The 17416-nt window shown below is 35.6% G+C and overlaps 1 protein-coding gene across 1 annotated transcript in view; it reads left to right on the forward strand.

Moving 5' to 3' along the window:
* ALS2 (alsin Rho guanine nucleotide exchange factor ALS2) overlaps positions 1–17416 on the forward strand; it is a 60593-nt gene that overhangs the window by 28659 nt on the left and 14518 nt on the right. The window contains exons 12-23 of the mRNA XM_008687366.1: positions 3459–3621; positions 7825–7956; positions 8354–8482; positions 8820–8890; positions 9296–9362; positions 9704–9906; positions 10025–10090; positions 11125–11223; positions 11808–11972; positions 13092–13203; positions 13417–13494; positions 17184–17317. Coding sequence (XP_008685588.1) covers positions 3459–3621; positions 7825–7956; positions 8354–8482; positions 8820–8890; positions 9296–9362; positions 9704–9906; positions 10025–10090; positions 11125–11223; positions 11808–11972; positions 13092–13203; positions 13417–13494; positions 17184–17317 — 1419 coding nt within the window. The remainder of the gene's footprint in view (positions 1–3458; positions 3622–7824; positions 7957–8353; positions 8483–8819; positions 8891–9295; positions 9363–9703; positions 9907–10024; positions 10091–11124; positions 11224–11807; positions 11973–13091; positions 13204–13416; positions 13495–17183; positions 17318–17416) is intronic.

The raw sequence follows: 17416 nt of genomic DNA on the forward strand, positions 1-17416 counted from the left end.
TATTTTGTAGTATTTATTTAAAAAGAGAACCTCTAGAGCACAGCTGGTGAGCCCACATGGCAGTTAGTCAGTCTTGGCTGTTGATACTCAAACTCTCATCACTCTGCTGGTTTATCATTTAGCTGCTCAACTCATGCTAGCCTGGTGGTTTGATCATCATGTTGTTTTTAAAAAATTATTGTGCTAACATATACATACCATAATGTTATTTTTAAACACTCCTAAGTGTATAATTCTGTGGCACCACGAATATTCATGTTGTGTAAACCGTTACCACTATATGTACACAAAACTTTTAAAAATCATCCCCAACAAAAACTCTATCTGTACCCATTAATCAATAATTTCTTCTTCTTTCCACCATCCTGAGCTCCTGGTAATCTCTATTCTACTTCCTGTCTTTATGAATTTGCCTATTCTAGGTACCTCACATAAGTGAAATCATATAATATTTGTCTTTCTGTGTCTGGTTTATTTCCCTAAGTGTAATGTTTTCAAGGTCTGTCCATGTCGTAGCATATACCAAAATTGCATGGCTGAATGATATTTCAATATATATATATATATATATATACACATACATACACACACATACATACATAAACACACACACTACATTTTGTTTATTCATCTGTGGATGTACACTTGGGTTCTACCTTTAATGTATTAATTTTTTAAAATTCTTTTTTAAGAATTTATTTATTTGACAGAGAGAGACAGCACAGAAGCAGGGGGAGCAGGAGAGGGAGAAGTAGACTCCCCGCTGAGCAGGGGGCCCAATGCTGGGCTCAGTCCCAGGACCCTGAGATCATGACCTGAGCCAGAGACAGACGCTTAACTGACTGAGTCACTCAGGCACCACTGACGTATTAATTTTTGAGTAACAAGTACAAACCTAGCCATGTAAGGGAAGAGCAGTATTGCCACTATTAGATTAAAACTCCCAGGGAAGATAAGCTGAACCTCCTTCAGGTTTCCTGAGAACATACAAGGGTCTTTTTGGAAAAGTCCATAGGCAAGGACCTGAGTGAATCCTGAAAAGTAATAGGACTTAAAAGAGTTAGAACATTTCTGGTCTAGTACTGGGCATCCAGAAGAAATGTGGTCCTAGTGGGTATGTGTTCAGCATGTGTTATTTCAGTCTCTTAGGAGCAAGTTAAAGCAGAACACTTCTGTGGGGTTAAATGAGTGTCCTTAGCTGATCTCAGCAGCAGAACATGTAGGAGGAAGTAGGAACATCTACAAAAGCCAAATATAAATAAAAATCTGGGTCATGTTCCCAGGGCACTCTCTCTCAGATCTCTTAATTGCATTATAAGACAATTCAATTTGTGCTATTGAACTTTTGGGTTCCTGGAAATTATTACGTATTTTCCATTCCAAGATAATATTTCATAATTTCTGAGTTAAACATTTCTTTATTCTACAGTTCTCTAAGGGATTATAAAATGATTAATTTTTGCTTATAGTCTTGTGTGACGTCTAATTTGAAGCCTTGTAGGTAAGAATTGTAACATAATGCTTATAAAACACTCAGGGTAGTACCTGGCACATAATTATTGCTTATTAAGGGTCGGATAATGATTATTCTGTCCCACCAACTCTTACTTCTTTCACATCTTTTTTTCTTCTTTCACAAATTTTAAGTATTTTGGTCTGATCATAGTCTCAGTGTGTTATTGATCACCATTAAAATTTGCAGTAAAATTTTAATAATGAACTTAAAACTGTGAATGTAAAAACTAAATGTTGGTTTCAGTTTAAAATGCTTGTGAAGATCTCAGCATTGAAATCTTCACATAGAATTAGCTCCACTGTTTCCTGTTAATTGTAGTAGTGGTACCTACAGCTTTTCATTACTCTCTTGTAATAAATTTTTATTAATTGAAGGAAAAAAAGAAGAAATTAGAAGTATTTTAATATTACATGCCAGTTGTGTTGGAGCGAAGAGCTGTGTTTTTCTCCATTATTTCTGTTTAGTACAACTGATAGAGCAATTAGTCTTGCCATTTATTGCTGTGACTTTTGGCTTGGAAATTAACAGGTAATGGTGTCAGCTGATCTCCAAGTATTCCCTGAAACTGAGAGAGGCATGATTCATCTCCTAGAACTCAAGGCACAATTTGTTTTTTTTTTTTTTTTATTAATAATGATTTTTTATTATATTATGTTAGTCACCATACAGTACATCCCCGGTTTTCGATGTAAGGCTCGATGATTCATTAGTTGGACACAAACTCTTTAATTTTCTTCAAAAATTGATTTTTTTTTTAAAGAATCAGGTGAAACAGTTACCATAGTTGCACAACATTTTCAGTTACTCAAGGATTTATAATATTAGGGCCTGGACATGTCTCATTTCTCTTTTTGTTCTTTACTGGTCCAACCATGATGCCTAATCAAAGTTGGGCAATGCAGTTGAATACTCACAGATGACTTTCCCTATTTTCTCAATTCTAATATGAATGCGTTTTTCCTGTTTTATCATTTTTAAACTGAACTATCTATATTTAATTATTACAACGTTTCTCCCAAAGTATATTAATGAATCAATTGCTTCTTAAAATTGATAACATCTTAGAATAGGAGAAGAATGGAATCTGGAAAGACAAAAATTCTCTCATTCTTTCATACATCACTCTACCATCTCAAGATCCAGTTGAAATATTTCTCTTTCATAATCCGAACCAACTTTCATTCCCACCAACAATGGAGGAGGGATCCCCTTTCTCCACATCCTCTCCAACAATTGTTGTTTCTTGCCTTGTCTATTTTTGCCATTCTAACTGGCGTAAGGTGGTATCTCAGTGTGGTTTTGATTTGAATTTCCTTGATGGCTAATGATTTTGAACATTTTTTCATGTGTCTGTTAGCCATTTGTATGTCTTCATTGGAAAAGTGTCTGTTCATATCTTCTGCCCATTTTTTGATTTGTTTATTTGTTTCTCGTGTATTGAGTTTGAGAAGTTCTTTGTAGATCTTGGATACCAGTCCTTTATCTGTAGTGTCATTTGCAAATATATTCTCCCATTCCGTGGGCTGCCTCTTAGTTTTTCTGACTGTTTCCTTGGATGTGCAGAAACTTTTAATCTTGATGAAGTCCCATAAATTCATTTTATCTTTTGTTTCTCTTGCCTTTGGGGATGTGTCATGAAAAAGGTTGCTTTGGCCGATGTCGTAGAGGTTGCTGTCAAGGCACAATTTGTGATTAACCATCTCTATTATAGAATTACTAATGCTACCATATGCTGCCTTTTATATGCAAAAATCCTATTTTGTAGGCAGGGAAATTCTTTTAATTATATCTGTCTTATTTCATTGTATTTATATTCTACTTTCATAGCACCTAAAAATGCATTCTGAAAAAAGTAGTGTCTAGTGAAATATATCTATTCAATATCATGCACTTTTCAGTACCAAAAAGATTAACTAAATTTCTTTTTTTCCTCTATTTCCAGTGATTTCCTAAATAAAAACCAAGAGCTGTTGCAAGATTTATCAGAAGTAAATGATGAAAACACCCAGTTGATGGAAATACTGAATACTCTGTTTTTCTTGCCAATCAGACGACTTCATAATTATGCAAAAGTTTTGCTAAAGCTTGCTACTTGTTTTGAAGTGGTAAGCTCCCAAATACCTCATTTGAACTCTTGGGAAGCCAAGGATCATAGTTGTTTGTTTGGATTATGCTACCCCAAGATCTCAGCTCCACTAATTTACTATTTATATGTGTCTAATTAAATTTATTTTTCTTCAACACAATGAAGGAAGAAAGTTTGACCATAGGTAAATCTAGTTCTTTTTGCTGTTGATTTAGTTTCTTCTTGGAACCTTATCAAGATTAATTTTGTATTCATTTTACAGAAACTGTGTCAAAAGTTGAGACCCAGTTAAGCTACTCAATCGATAGTTGTCAAAGTTTATTGAGTGCATACTAGTACAAGTTACACAGAGCTCTTTAAAACCCTGGCTTTCTGATAAGAACAGATACTACACTTGATCTTAGCCAAAAGGGTGGGGGAATGGGATAGACCGGTGATGGGTAGTAAGGAGGGCACATATTGCATGGTGCACTGGGTGTTATACACAACTAATGAATCATCGAGCCTTACATCGAAAACCGGGGATGTACTGTATGGTGACTAACATAATATAATAAAAAATCATTATTAAAAAAATAATAATAAAAAATAAAACCCTGGCTTTCTGTATAATGAGATACCTGTAAGGCGGTGGAGTTACCACCTGGCCAGGACTCAGGATAGACTCATGCCAGGTATTTGGGTCACCATAGCATATGCTATGAGAAATCACAGTGTTATAGGATTTTCTCAGATGTTAAGTGGTCCACTTTCTATATGAAATTAGTTGGGTGGAGTCCTATAAAATTAGTACCACTGTAGGATATGGGTGTATGTTAAAGCTGGTGCTGAGACACTGACCTTTGAAATTGTACTAAAATGTGTAGTTTCATTTTGTTCCCACTCTGAAGGGCTCTAGAGAAACCTTAATGATTCCAGGGTCTCTTATACTTTAGAATCTTTTAAATCATGAAACTTACCTCCTTATTTGGACAGATTACAGTCTCCAGAGTGACCCACAAACTGATGTGGGCTTTTTACATTTGATTCTACTGTGTCCTCATAGATCTCTTCTTTAGTCTGATTTAAATTTTAGCTCAAGCTGATGTAGTTTTAGCAATGAGGGTTTGAACTACACAAATAACCCACTGAGATGCAAATGTCATGTCAATGTGTCCTCAATTAATCAAAGTTCTTCCCCCCCAGACCAGCTTGGAACTGTTCAGAGTCCAGTATTGCAGTTTCCAGTCTCAAGGGTCCTAATTCTGTGTGAAAAACCAGACTTTTTAGTTTGACACTTAAGGCCCTTTATAATCTGATACCTTCTTTTGTTTCTAGCCTTATGTACCATCCTGTGTCCTCCATGTTAGTTCAGATCCCTGGACATGTTTTGTATTTCCTTCATGAGACACTCTACCTCCATCCTCATTATGGGAAAATTTCAAGGCCTGGGTCAGAAGTCATTTTATCATGAAAATGAAGCCCTCTGTAACTATACCACATTCCTTCCTCTTCCCATCTTTTAAGAATTAGTTACTCCTTTCTCTATGCTTTGTTAGTACCGTCTTTCTCCATTATTCTCTTATCATGATCCCCAGGACTGGGGATCAAAATTATCTGTGGAAATTTTTTCAAAACACATGGCCATGTTCCAACACTGCAATTTGTTATTTAGTAAGGCTCAGGTACAGCTTAGACATCATAGACACATGTAATTTCTCTAGATAAAAATAATACCTGATATTTATTAAATGCATTTCATGTGTCAGGTACTAAGCATGTTATATGTATTCATTTAATCCCATGTCAACCCTGTAAAGTAGATATTATTATTATCCCCTTTCTACAGATGAAATAATTGAGGCGCAGCTGAGAATTGTTCAGGCTAGAATTTATGTCCACGGGCCCCAGAGTCTACTCTTTTAACCACTTTACTATATTGTCTCTTCTGGTAGATAACCTATTAACAAAACCATTGCATTATTCTGGTGTGCTGTATGTTTTTCTATCTTTTCTGCCTTGTTTTAAGCTCCCAGAAGGTAAAGATTGTACCTTATTTTTTTTTATCCCTGACACTCAGCGGAATATTCTGTATGTAATACATGCCATTAAATGTTTTTTAAACGAATGTAAAATGAGTATGAGTCACTGTAAGAATTATGGAATGTAAAGTAATTATTCATGAATGTGAGGGATCATCCTTTTGTTTTACCTTATGCTCCCTTTCCACCTAGCAGCGCAATTATACCCTATGCTGTGTTTGGTTCTCCAAGCTTGGCCCACAAACCCCTGGGGATTCCGGAGACCCTTTTAGAAGCGTCACAAGATCAGATTGTTTTCAGGACAATACGAAGACATTTGCTTTTCCGTGGTGTGTCATTTGCACCAGTGGTGCAAAGTAAAGATGGGCAAAACTGCTGGCTCCTTAGCATGAATCAAGGCAGTGGCACCAAACTAGTCATTGTGTTCTTTGCTGCCATGCGTTTGCAGTTAAAAAACAAAATAAGTAAAAATATGCCGGTTTCACTTAGAAATACTCTTGATAGGGGCGCCTGGGTGGCACAGTCGTTAAGCGTCTGCCTTTGGCTCAGGGCGTGATCCCAGAGCTCTGGGATCGAGCCCCACATCAGGCTTCTCCACTATGAACCTGCTTCTTCCTCTCCCACTCCCCCTGCTTGTGTTCCCTCTCTCTCTGGCTGTCTCTCTCTGTCAAATAAATAAATAAAATCATTAAAAAGAAAAAAAAAGAAATACTCTTGATGACACAGCAAAAATTATTTTATTTAACCTCAACCAATGAGTATACATCTTTTTTTTTTTTTAGATAAATTGACTTGTTACATTTTATTATTTTCAGGTAGCCAAATAATGATTCGATTGATGTATATGTTGTGAAATGATCATCCACAATAAATCTCGTTAATATCCATTATCACACACAGAAGTATATATCTTCTTAATATTCTGTGTGAGGAGATGGGAGTACACAGAGCAGCTCTGCTGCATACTGAAGTATGGAGGTTTTTCAAGAAAAAGCACAAGATTACTATTGTTTGAGTTGAGAGCTGCTTTTTTTTTTTTTTAACTTGAACAATTGGCAGATAACTATGTTTATTCAGATTTGGGTATCAGGCAGATATTTTCTCAAAAACGAGTAAATGAACCTGTCACTTCAAGGAGAACAACTGACAGTATTTGTGGCCAATGATAAAATCTGAACTCTGAAGCAAAAAGTGAAATGTGGGAAACATGTATGTGTCACTGTTGAGTTTGGCAGTTTCCCAGTACTTGACAACTTTTTCTGATGAGATTGGTGATAATATTAACATAGAACTTCTGACGTTGTGTGATAAAATCTATCAACATTTGAAAGGTCTGCATAACTCAGAGAACCAGTATTTTTCCAGGTGTCTAATCCACATGCTGTAAAATCATGCGTAGGGTAAAAGAGCTTTTCAAAGTGTAAGATAGATCAGCGCATTTAATGTAATAGAGTACAAAAAGTTCGGTTAATATCGTTTCAGATTCCACATTTCAGCTACTCTTTTAAGAACCTACCACTTAAGACTTTTGGTTTAGTTTCAAAGAATATCCACTTATTTGAAATGGCTATTAAAATAATCCTCCCTTCCCAACTATATAGTCTTATAAAGCAAGATTTTCTGCATCTATTTCAACTAACAGATTAAATGCAATAACAGAAATGAAAATCTAGCGGTCATCTTGTCAGCCAGACAATAGATTTGAAAAAATGTAGACCAATGTTACTTTTCTCACTAAGCATTTTGTTGTTTTTGAAAATAGTTATTTTTTATTTAAACCGTTACTGTATTTGAAGTGAGTTCATAAAGATTAAAGGTTATTTTTATTTCTCAACTTTATTTTCTAATATGGTAAATATCAATAGATCTAACCCACATAAGCAAAATAGAGGCATATCCCGAGGCCAAAACATTTGAGAATTCCTGCCATGAGTTCTCTGCTGCTTTCCTCACTATATCTGCCAGTGTTTGTTTCTTTCTCCTGGAGTTATTCTTCTGGTTCATATGTACATGTGTATAGTAGAATTTTTTGGAACCAATCTTCTTTCCGCTCATCCCCTTTTAATGTACCACGTCTGTTCTTCATTTGGATTTCTTCCCTAAATTTAATACTGTATATCTACACCACACTGAGGCTACAGATTCTGCACAATTGTTTTATGTTCTTTCTCTCCCCCCCCCCCTTAATTATTGGCTTTCAGACATCTCCAGAATACCAGAAACTGCAGGATTCCAGTTCTTGTTATGAGTCTCTTGCTCTCCATCTCGGCAGGAAAAGGAAGGAAGCTGAATACACACTGGGCTTCTGGAAGACCTTTCCCGGGAAAATGACGGTAAACCATGCCAGTTGTCATTGCCCCAGCTAACAGCAGGCATGTCCACGACAACTGCCGTAATTTTCTCCATTCCTCATTTGTTCATAATGTTTTAATGAGCCCTTTTCTAAGGGTGGTCAAAGGACCACAGCAGTAGTCGCTCTAAACCTCAACACCTACCCTCATTTCTAGGAATCCTCTCCTTTCCACATCACCTTTTGTTTGTTCCTGTCGTTTTCTTAATTTCCTTTGAGTGCTTTTATTAAATGTTCAGATCTTATCTAACTTCAGGTTTAACACCAAGCTAAGCTATGAGCAACAAATTTTCCTAAACGTGATTTGTGTCTTTTTCACTTCCTCTTTGCATGTTAATGTAGTTGTGACAGTTCTGTTATGTATCTGTTTTCAATTCCAGGATTCCTTGAGGAAGCCAGAGCGTCGGCTGCTCTGTGAGAGTAGTAACCGAGCCCTATCTCTGCAGCATGCTGGGAGGTTTTCTGTGAATTGGTTCATTCTCTTTAACGATGCCCTAGTCCATGCCCAGGTACGCCAGATTCCTCACTTTTACTTAATTAAACCATCAGTTTGTATTAAAAATATTGTGATTTTGCTGAAATTATTGAATAAAAGAGAATGTTTAGCTTGCATCTGTGGTATGGACCAAATTTCAGGGAGCTCTTTTAGTTTCCAGCTTGAAAATGAATATCAGCCGTGTGAAGGGGTCCTTGTAGCAGAGATGGCACGACCCACTGGGATTAGCTATGTTATGGGGACTAAAATGTGGCCGAGATGTGGACTTAACCATTTGAAAGGAGTTATATAGAGAGACCCCAGGGCCCACGTGAACTTTCTCAGATGTGTCTCCATGTTCTTTCTTTCAGTTCTCCACACATCATGTTTTCCCTTTGGCCACGCTATGGGCAGAGCCACTTTCTGAAGAAGCTGGTGGTGTGTAAGTATGTCCCTCTTCTCGGACCCTTACCCTAATTCTCTCCCTCTGCTACCTAGGTTGTTTCCTTAGACATGAAAAAAAGCTCAGGAGACCTCCTCATTCTGCATAATGAGGCTCACCTTCCCAGCCTATGGATAGTAAAGTGGCCTGTTGTGAAAATCATGGCTGATCATGATCAGTGGTGGAAGGGCTTCTTCATTGCTCATATCCCCATTGTTCAACACAGAGCAAATTGACTCTGTCCTTTCTATCTCCTACTGTGAAAACCGAACCCAAGGCATGTCTGCATTTACATTTAATTGACTTTTCCTCTTGAAATAAACAAGTTGCTTTTAATATTTGAGGAGTGATATTACAATGACAGGTTGTCATACCTACTGGTATTTATCCTTGTGAACGTTTTAGGAATGGCTTAAAGATAACTACACCTGAGGAGCAGTTCACTCTCATTTCATCAACACCCCAGGAAAAGGTTAGTCCATTATGATATTTTCTTTTGATCTTTTGAGCTGGCTACGTCTATCTCTTATGCTAGGAAAGAAATGATAAAAATTGTCCTTCCTTGACTAATGATCCATAATTATGTCTGGTAAGTCTTCGTTAAACCAAGACTATAGGTTTTTGTTTTTGTCTTTTGATGTGACATAATTTGAAACATACAGCAGTGAATTCCAAGAGCCAGTCAGCATTACTCAATAAGACAAGCATTAAGAGACAGAAAAATTATTCATAGCAAGTAAAGCTATCAGGATTTAAAACAGTGCTTGAGTTGTTGCCTTAAGCTTAATTGACATTTACTTTTTTTGTTCCTAGACCAAGTGGCTACGGGCTATAAGCCAAGCTGTGGATCAGGCTTTGAGGGGGACATCTGACCTTCCACCTTATGGAAGTGGCAGCAGTATTCAGAGGCAGGAACCACCCATTTCACGCAGTGCCAAATATACTTTCTATAAGGATCCTCGCCTAAAGGATGCAACCTATGATGGACGCTGGCTTTCAGGGAAGCCTCATGGCAGGTGAAAATGTTTCAGATTTATGCATGGGGTGAAGATGATAGTCTGATTCAATACTGAAGAAGTATCGGTTATCTGAAACATTCCTTGATCTGTATTGTTTTTTGCTTATGCATTCCAGAGGGGTTTTGAAGTGGCCAGATGGAAAGATGTATTCTGGCATGTTCAGGAATGGCTTGGAAGATGGGTAAGAAGATTGTGTAAAACCTAAGAGTAAACTCAGCGTCAGCCACTGATGACATTATTATGTATTGAGAGTTATTTTCAAAACAAATAGATTTTTGTTTTGTTTTTTAGAAATGCATACAGTGTACTAGGGCTTACAATGTACGTGTGTGATCATAAGAGGGCTGGGAATGTAGGATGCAGCCTGATTTACCTGAAGTGAATCATTTACCTTGGTAGCCTTATGACCTCAAGTGACACAGCCCTTCTCTGTGTTAAAGTGGGCCTGTTTTCTGTTCATTTCTCAGTGGTGAAGACTGAGAACCTGGGGTAATATTGATGGTGAACTGTTGCTTTCGTAGTGCCCTTTTACACAAAGGATATAGACAAATTTTCCTTTCAGTAGTTTTACTTTTTTTCCTCTCAGTAATTTTAAGTCATCTTTAATTTCTGTGATAGCTAAAGGAGAAATCTTCTAGATGATATATTATCCTAATGGTACTCAAGTGACATTTTTGCATAAGCTTGTCATGTTTTCTAACATTGTAAAAATATTTGCACGATAAACTTATGGCAGTGAAGTATTTTATATCATGTTAGAGAAATTTATTTTACTATATGATTTTTGTGTGTGTGATGATGTAAATTTTTATAATGTCTTTTAATCTGCTTTAAATGGAATTTTACAATGAAAGAAGACTTCAAATAATCTCATTTACCCTGCCACACATGGATGAGGGAGCTGGGTACCTGCACTTATGCAAGGTGATGTGGCTAATTAGTAGCAGAGAGGCTTAGGACCTAAGTTTTCTGTTTTTCACTGGAGTTGGGGTAAAACACATAATCTCTGTGTAGTGGGATTGAGGCCCCACTCCTCTAAGACTTGCCTGATTGTTTAGGTAATAGATACATTTTAAACCAAAACCCCATTTACCCCTTTCCCCCATAGGTAATTCTTTTTCCTGTTCTCCTTGTTAAAGTGTTTACACGTGCATATATAGAAAAGGTGAATATGTCCTAAATGCATCTTCTGATGTTTTTTATTCTCCTTGGTAGATATGGAGAATACAGAATCCCAAACAAAGCGCTGAACAAAGAAGACCATTATGTGGGCCATTGGAAAGAAGGAAAAATGTGTGGTCAAGGAGTCTATAGGTAATAACATTGGAAAGGTTTTGGGCTGGTGTTGCTTTTTCAAACAATCACATAGACTTAAATGTTTGTATAGCCAAAATTTCCAAGGAGTAAGTAAATTTTATTCTTTTTATGACTGAAACCGTTTAAAAAGTCTTCTTATAAAGATAACTTCTTATCTATCACAAGGTGAAAATATTAGGTTATTATTTAGTTTTCAGCAAAACTGTACAAACCTTAGAAACCATAACTTTCTCATAGAATCTGCTAAATGTCTTTCTTATAAATTTATCTTTATTAAATAACTCTAATATGGACAAAACCTATCATTCTTTTAGAGATTACTCATTATTTCATTTTCCCACAAGGGATTAATACACATTTTTCCCCCTTATTAACACAGAATACCATCCATGATGTCTTTAATTTCTAAGCTTCATTCATTCAAATACAAAAAATTTTGATTGGTGAAAAATAATCATATAAATAAATAATTATAGCCACCAGTGGGACATGAGTATAATTTTGAATTTCCTAAACTTTGTAAAAATGAGCATCAGAAATTCAATGTGTTTGTGATCTTCATCCATTCTTTGTAACCACAGTTATGCCTCTGGTGAAGTGTTTGAAGGCTGTTTTCAAGATAACATGCGTCATGGTCATGGTCTCCTGCGAAGTGGAAAATTGACTTCCTCTTCTCCCAGCATGTTCATTGGCCAATGGGTAATGGATAAGAAAGCAGGATATGGTGTCTTTGATGATATCACTAGGTACGGTATTCTGCTTCTAATCTCAAAGTTGAGTGTGAGAGGATAACGTTCCTATAGTTCTTCAATAACAGTGATGCTTTTATTAAGGTTGAGCATCTTAATTGGACGGTATTGAGACATTTTTTAATAAGACACAGTTGCCAGGCATCATTTTTTCCATTTGCTTATGAACCAAGTAATAGGTTACTTCTTTACAAGATCAGGATCTTTCAGAATTAACCTAGGTACCATTTTCCTTAAAGCTCCACATGTACAAAGCTTTTAGTGTTTTAGAGATTACCAAATCTTTATTATAAAAAGAAAAACCTCTAAAACAATCTGTAGATAATAGGAATAAAAGGTCAGAGGGAACCAATGGAAATTCCCTTTGGGGGTCATAGGATGGCATCTGAACACCTTTCTGCTTAGGTCTTTTGTTAGGTCAGGGACTTGTTACCATGCCAGCAACCCAGGAATCAAGCTTAAATTCAATTAACTAAACCTTGGGGAGGAATGCATTTCTTTTGCCTCCGTATTTGATTTAGCCTGATTTGCTTTTGGACTTAATACATACTTTTTCCCCCTTCATGTTATTTTTATAATGTGGGATTTTAAAATTTAGATGTTATTACTAAACTCTATGATTTTTTTAACAAGCAGTTTATACTTACCTTGTTTTTTAAGTGGAGATTAGTAAGATTTCTCTGAGTTTGAGTTTGTGAAGAATGAGACTTCTTATATAATAAACCTCATTTCTTTTTTTAAAGTTTTAATAAGTTTTGGAGTAAGAAAAACGTATGCATAGATTTGAGTCTACATACTACATTTTGAATGAAATTATTTAGAGTTGAATTCTTGACATTCCTTTTTTCAATTATCAAGGACGTACATGGAATATATGCAGACCTATGTCAGGTAGACTATATTAAATTCCTGAGAGAACGTTACTCTGAGTAAGATGTCTTTTGCTACCACATTGGCCCATGTTTGAGGAGACACAGAGTTAACCACCTGAACTAGAAAAATGGAACAAATACTAACGTAGGAGTGATGATACTTGGAATCTTCCATATTATAATTGTTTTTTTCCATCTCATCCTTACCAGTTTTGCATTTCATTTCTTTTCTATTTCTATACAGGGGGGAAAAGTATATGGGAATGTGGCAAGATGACGTATGTCAAGGGAATGGTGTGGTAGTTACCCAGTTTGGATTATACTATGAAGGCAACTTTCACCTTAATAAAATGATGGTGAGTAGAATATTTTGCATATAGTTGCTATTGACTTTTTAAAACTCCCATGTCCTTAACTTTTAAATCATCATTTTATTAATGTTCTACCTTCTAAGTACTATTTTTCTTGTCTTTTAAGATTATATAAGGCTTTGGGGGATATGGCTGTGTGAACTCTTAAGTTACTTTGCATTTTATCTGCTGTGATTTTTGTTTTGTTTCTTCACATAGGGAAATGGGGTTTTACTTTCCGAAGATGATACTATATATGAGGGAGAATTTTCAGATGACTGGACTCTTAGTGGAAAGGTTGGAACCTAACTTTCTTCTTCCTCTAATCCAATCTTCTAATTTTTTCTTGACCTTTAAGAAAATCTACCTTACCATAAAATTCACCTGTTTTAAGAGTACATTTCAATGACTTTTAGTAAATATATAGTTGTACACCCATCACCACAATCCAATTTTAGAGCCTTTCACATCATCCACAAAGATTTCTGTCACGATCTCCTGCTCATTTGCAGTCACTCCTTGTTTCCCCAGTCCCAGTCCCAGACAACATGTAGTGGACTTTATAACTCTGTAGATTTGCCTTTTTAGGTCTGTTCCTATAAATGGAATCAGTATATGGGCTCTTCTCTGTGGCTTCCTACACTTAGAATGTTTGAGATTTTTCCCATATTGTGGCCTTTATAGCAGTTCATTCCTTTTTATTGCTGAGTAATATTCTAAAACCTTAATCAGTTGATGGGCGTGGGATTATTTCTCACTTCAGACTATTATGAATAATACTACTATAAACTTTTGAGTAAAACTTCTTGTGTGAACATATGTTTTCATTTCTTTTGGGGAAGAATTTAGGAATGCAATTACTGGGTTGTATGGTAAATTGATATTTAACATATCAAGAAACTGCCAGTTATTTGCCAGTGGCTGCATCATTTTACATTCTCATCATCAGTGTATGAGGAATCTAATTGCTCCACGTCTTTGCCAGTATTTTTTATTTTGTTTTTTTCTTTTTGCAATTCTAGTAGGTGTGAAATGATATTTCATGGTTTTAATTTACATTTTCCTAGCGACTGATAATGTAGAGCATGTTTTCATGTTCTTATTAGTGATTCCTATATCTTTTTTGGTGAAACACCTCTTCCAAGTATTTTGACATTTTAAGAATTTGCTTGTTTTTGTAGTCTCATTGAATTGTAAGTGTTCTTTATATATTTTGGGTATAACTCCTATAACAGATATAGGATTCACAAATTCTTGCAGTCTGTGGCTTCTCTTTTTATTTTCTTATTAGTGCCTTTTGAAGCACAAAAGTTTTTAATGAAGTCCAGTATATCAGAAACATCTTTATGAATCAGGCTTTGGGTGTCATATCTAAAAAATCTTCGCCTAACTCAAGGTTATTAAGATTTTCTTCTCGGGGTGCCTGAGTGCCTCAGTTGGGTAAGTGTCCAACTCTTCATTTTGGCTCAGGTCACGATCCTCAAGGTCATGGGATCGAGCCCTGTGTTGGGCTCCACACGCTCAACTCAGAGTCTGCTTGAGATTCTCTCTCCCTTTCCCTCCCTTCTGCAGCTCCCCCTGCTTGCATGCAAAAAAAAAAAAAGGTTTTCTTCTAGCAGTCTTATAGTTTTAGCTCTTATATTTAGATCTGTAACTCATTTTGATGTACTTCTGTGTATGGTCTGGGTTAAATATCTAAAGTGATCTTTTGCATGTGGGTATCCAATTGCCTCAGCAGCTTTTCCCATTGAATTTTCTTGACACCTTTCTTGAAATTAATTCACCATGAAATGTGTGAGGTTTTTTTTTTGGACTCTTGAATTGTATTGCAGTGATCTACTTGTCTCTCATTGTGCCAGTACCACACTGTCTTGATTACTATAGATTTCTAGTAAGTTATGAAATCAGGAAGTGTAAGTCTTCCAATTTTGTTATTTTTAAAAATGTTTTGGCTATTCTGGATCTTTAGCCTTTCCATATAAATTTTAGGACTGGCTTGTTAATATTTGGAATAAAGCCTACTGGGATTTTGATAGGGATTGTGTTGAATCTGTAGATCAATTTCAGAAGAATTGCCATTTTTAATAATACTGAATCTTCCAATCCATTAATGTGGAGCATCTCTCCATTTATTTAGATCTTTAGTTTCTGCAAGCAACATTTCGTACTTTTCAGTGTGTATCTCTTGCATTGGTTTGGTTAAATTTGTTCCTAAGTATTCTTTTTCTAATGCTGTTGGTAAAGAGAATTGTTTTTTTTCTTTTTAACTTTATTTTTGGATTGTTCATTGCTATTATAGAAAAATACAATTGATTTATGTATTTTGTTTTTGTATCCTGAAACTTTGCTGAACTTGTTTATTCTACTAGGGGTTTGGTGTGAAGTGTGTGTGTATATTTCTTAGGAATTCTTTTATACAGGATCATGTTACCTTCAAATAAAGACACTTTTACTTTTTCCTTTGCAATATGGAGGGTTTTTTGTTTTTTGGTTTTTTTGTCTGATTACCTTGGCTATATTCTCCAGTAAAATGTTGAATAGAAGTGGTAAGAGTGGATATCCTTGCCTTGTTCCCTATTTTAGAGGAAAAGCATTAAATCTTTCACCATTAAGTATGAAGTTAGCTAAAGGTTTTTCATGGATTAATCAGATCGAGATAGTTTTATTCCTAGTTTGTTGAGAGTTTTTGTCACGAATACATCTTGGCTTTTGTCAAATAGTTTTTTCTGTGTCTGTTGAGATGATCATGTAGGTGTTTGTCCTTTATTAATATGGTGTATTATGTTCATTGCTTTTCTGGGATAAATCATGGTGTATAATACTTTTATAGTTTGCTGGGTTTAATGCTGATATTTTGTTGAAGATTTTTGTATTTATGAGGGATAATGGTCTATAGTTTTCTCATGATGTCTTTGTCTATCTTAGGTAAAACTGGCCCCATAGAATGAAATGGGAAAGGTTCCCTTCTCCTCTGTTTTCTGAAAGAGCTTGTAAAGTCTTGGTATTATTTCTTCTTCAGATGTTTTGGAGACTTCACCAGTGAAGGCTCATCTGGGCCTGAGCATTATTTTGTGAGAATATTTTTATTTTTTAATTCGGTTTCCTTCTATTCCGATTTTCCATTTTTTCTTGAGTCAGTTTGGTAATTTGGTTCTTTCTAGGAATTTTTCTGTTGTATCAAAGTTATCAGATTTGTTGGCATAAAGTTGTTCTCTTAGTATTCTCTTGGCCTTTTTAATTTCTGTAAGGTTGCTGTAATACCCTATTTCATTCTTGATTTTGTGACTTTATGGCTTTTTTAATTAATCTAGTTGAATGGCAATTTTGTGTATCTTTTCAAAGAAGCAAATTTTGGTTTCATTTTTCTCTTTTTTAAAATCTCATTGCTCTAATGTTACCTTCTTCCTTCTTGTTTGGATGTATTTATTTTTATTTTTATTTTTAAGATTTTATTTATTTGAGAGAGAGTGAGAGGGAGAGAGAGCACAAGGGGTAGAGGGAGAGTCAGAGGGAGAGGGAGAAGCAGACTCCCTGCTGAGCAAGGAGCCCGGTGCAGGGCTTAATCCCAGGACCCTGGGATCATGACCTGAGCCAAAGGCAGACGCTTAACCACCTGAGCCACCCAGGAGCCCAAGGTGGAATTTTAGAATACTAATTTGATGGCTTTCCTATTTTCTAAATAGACATTTATAGCTATAAATTTGTCTCTAGGCACCAGATTCAATAAATATGGAAAGTTTTATGTTCATTTCATTCAGCTCTAAATATTTTAAATTTTTTTTTTTTCGGTAACTTTTTTTCTTCTACCCATGGATTATTTTCATACAATCTTTTTACACATGCATGTACACATACTTTTTTTTTTTTTAATGAATTGGGGACTGATAAAGAGTTAAAAAGGGAAAACGTTAACTGGTGCTTTTTTTTTCTTTTGATTTTTAATTGGAAATAATTCTAAATTTGACATTTTCTTTAACTTTACCTAGGGAACACTGACTATGCCAAATGGAGATTACATTGAAGGTTATTTTAGTGGAGAATGGGGATCTGGGATAAAAATCACTGGAACCTACTTCAAGCCTAGTCTGTATGAGAGTGACAAAGACAGACCCAAAGTTTTGTGAGTAACTAGTGTTAATCGTGGATTAATTATTAAGTGTTTTGAGTTGTTTGCTTTTATCAAAGATGGTTAATACTTTAATTACAGAACAAATTTTTT

The sequence above is a fragment of the Ursus maritimus genome, unplaced genomic scaffold, assembly GCF_017311325.1.
Source record: "Ursus maritimus isolate PB19 unplaced genomic scaffold, ASM1731132v1 scaffold_1, whole genome shotgun sequence".
NCBI lineage: Eukaryota > Metazoa > Chordata > Mammalia > Carnivora > Ursidae > Ursus > Ursus maritimus.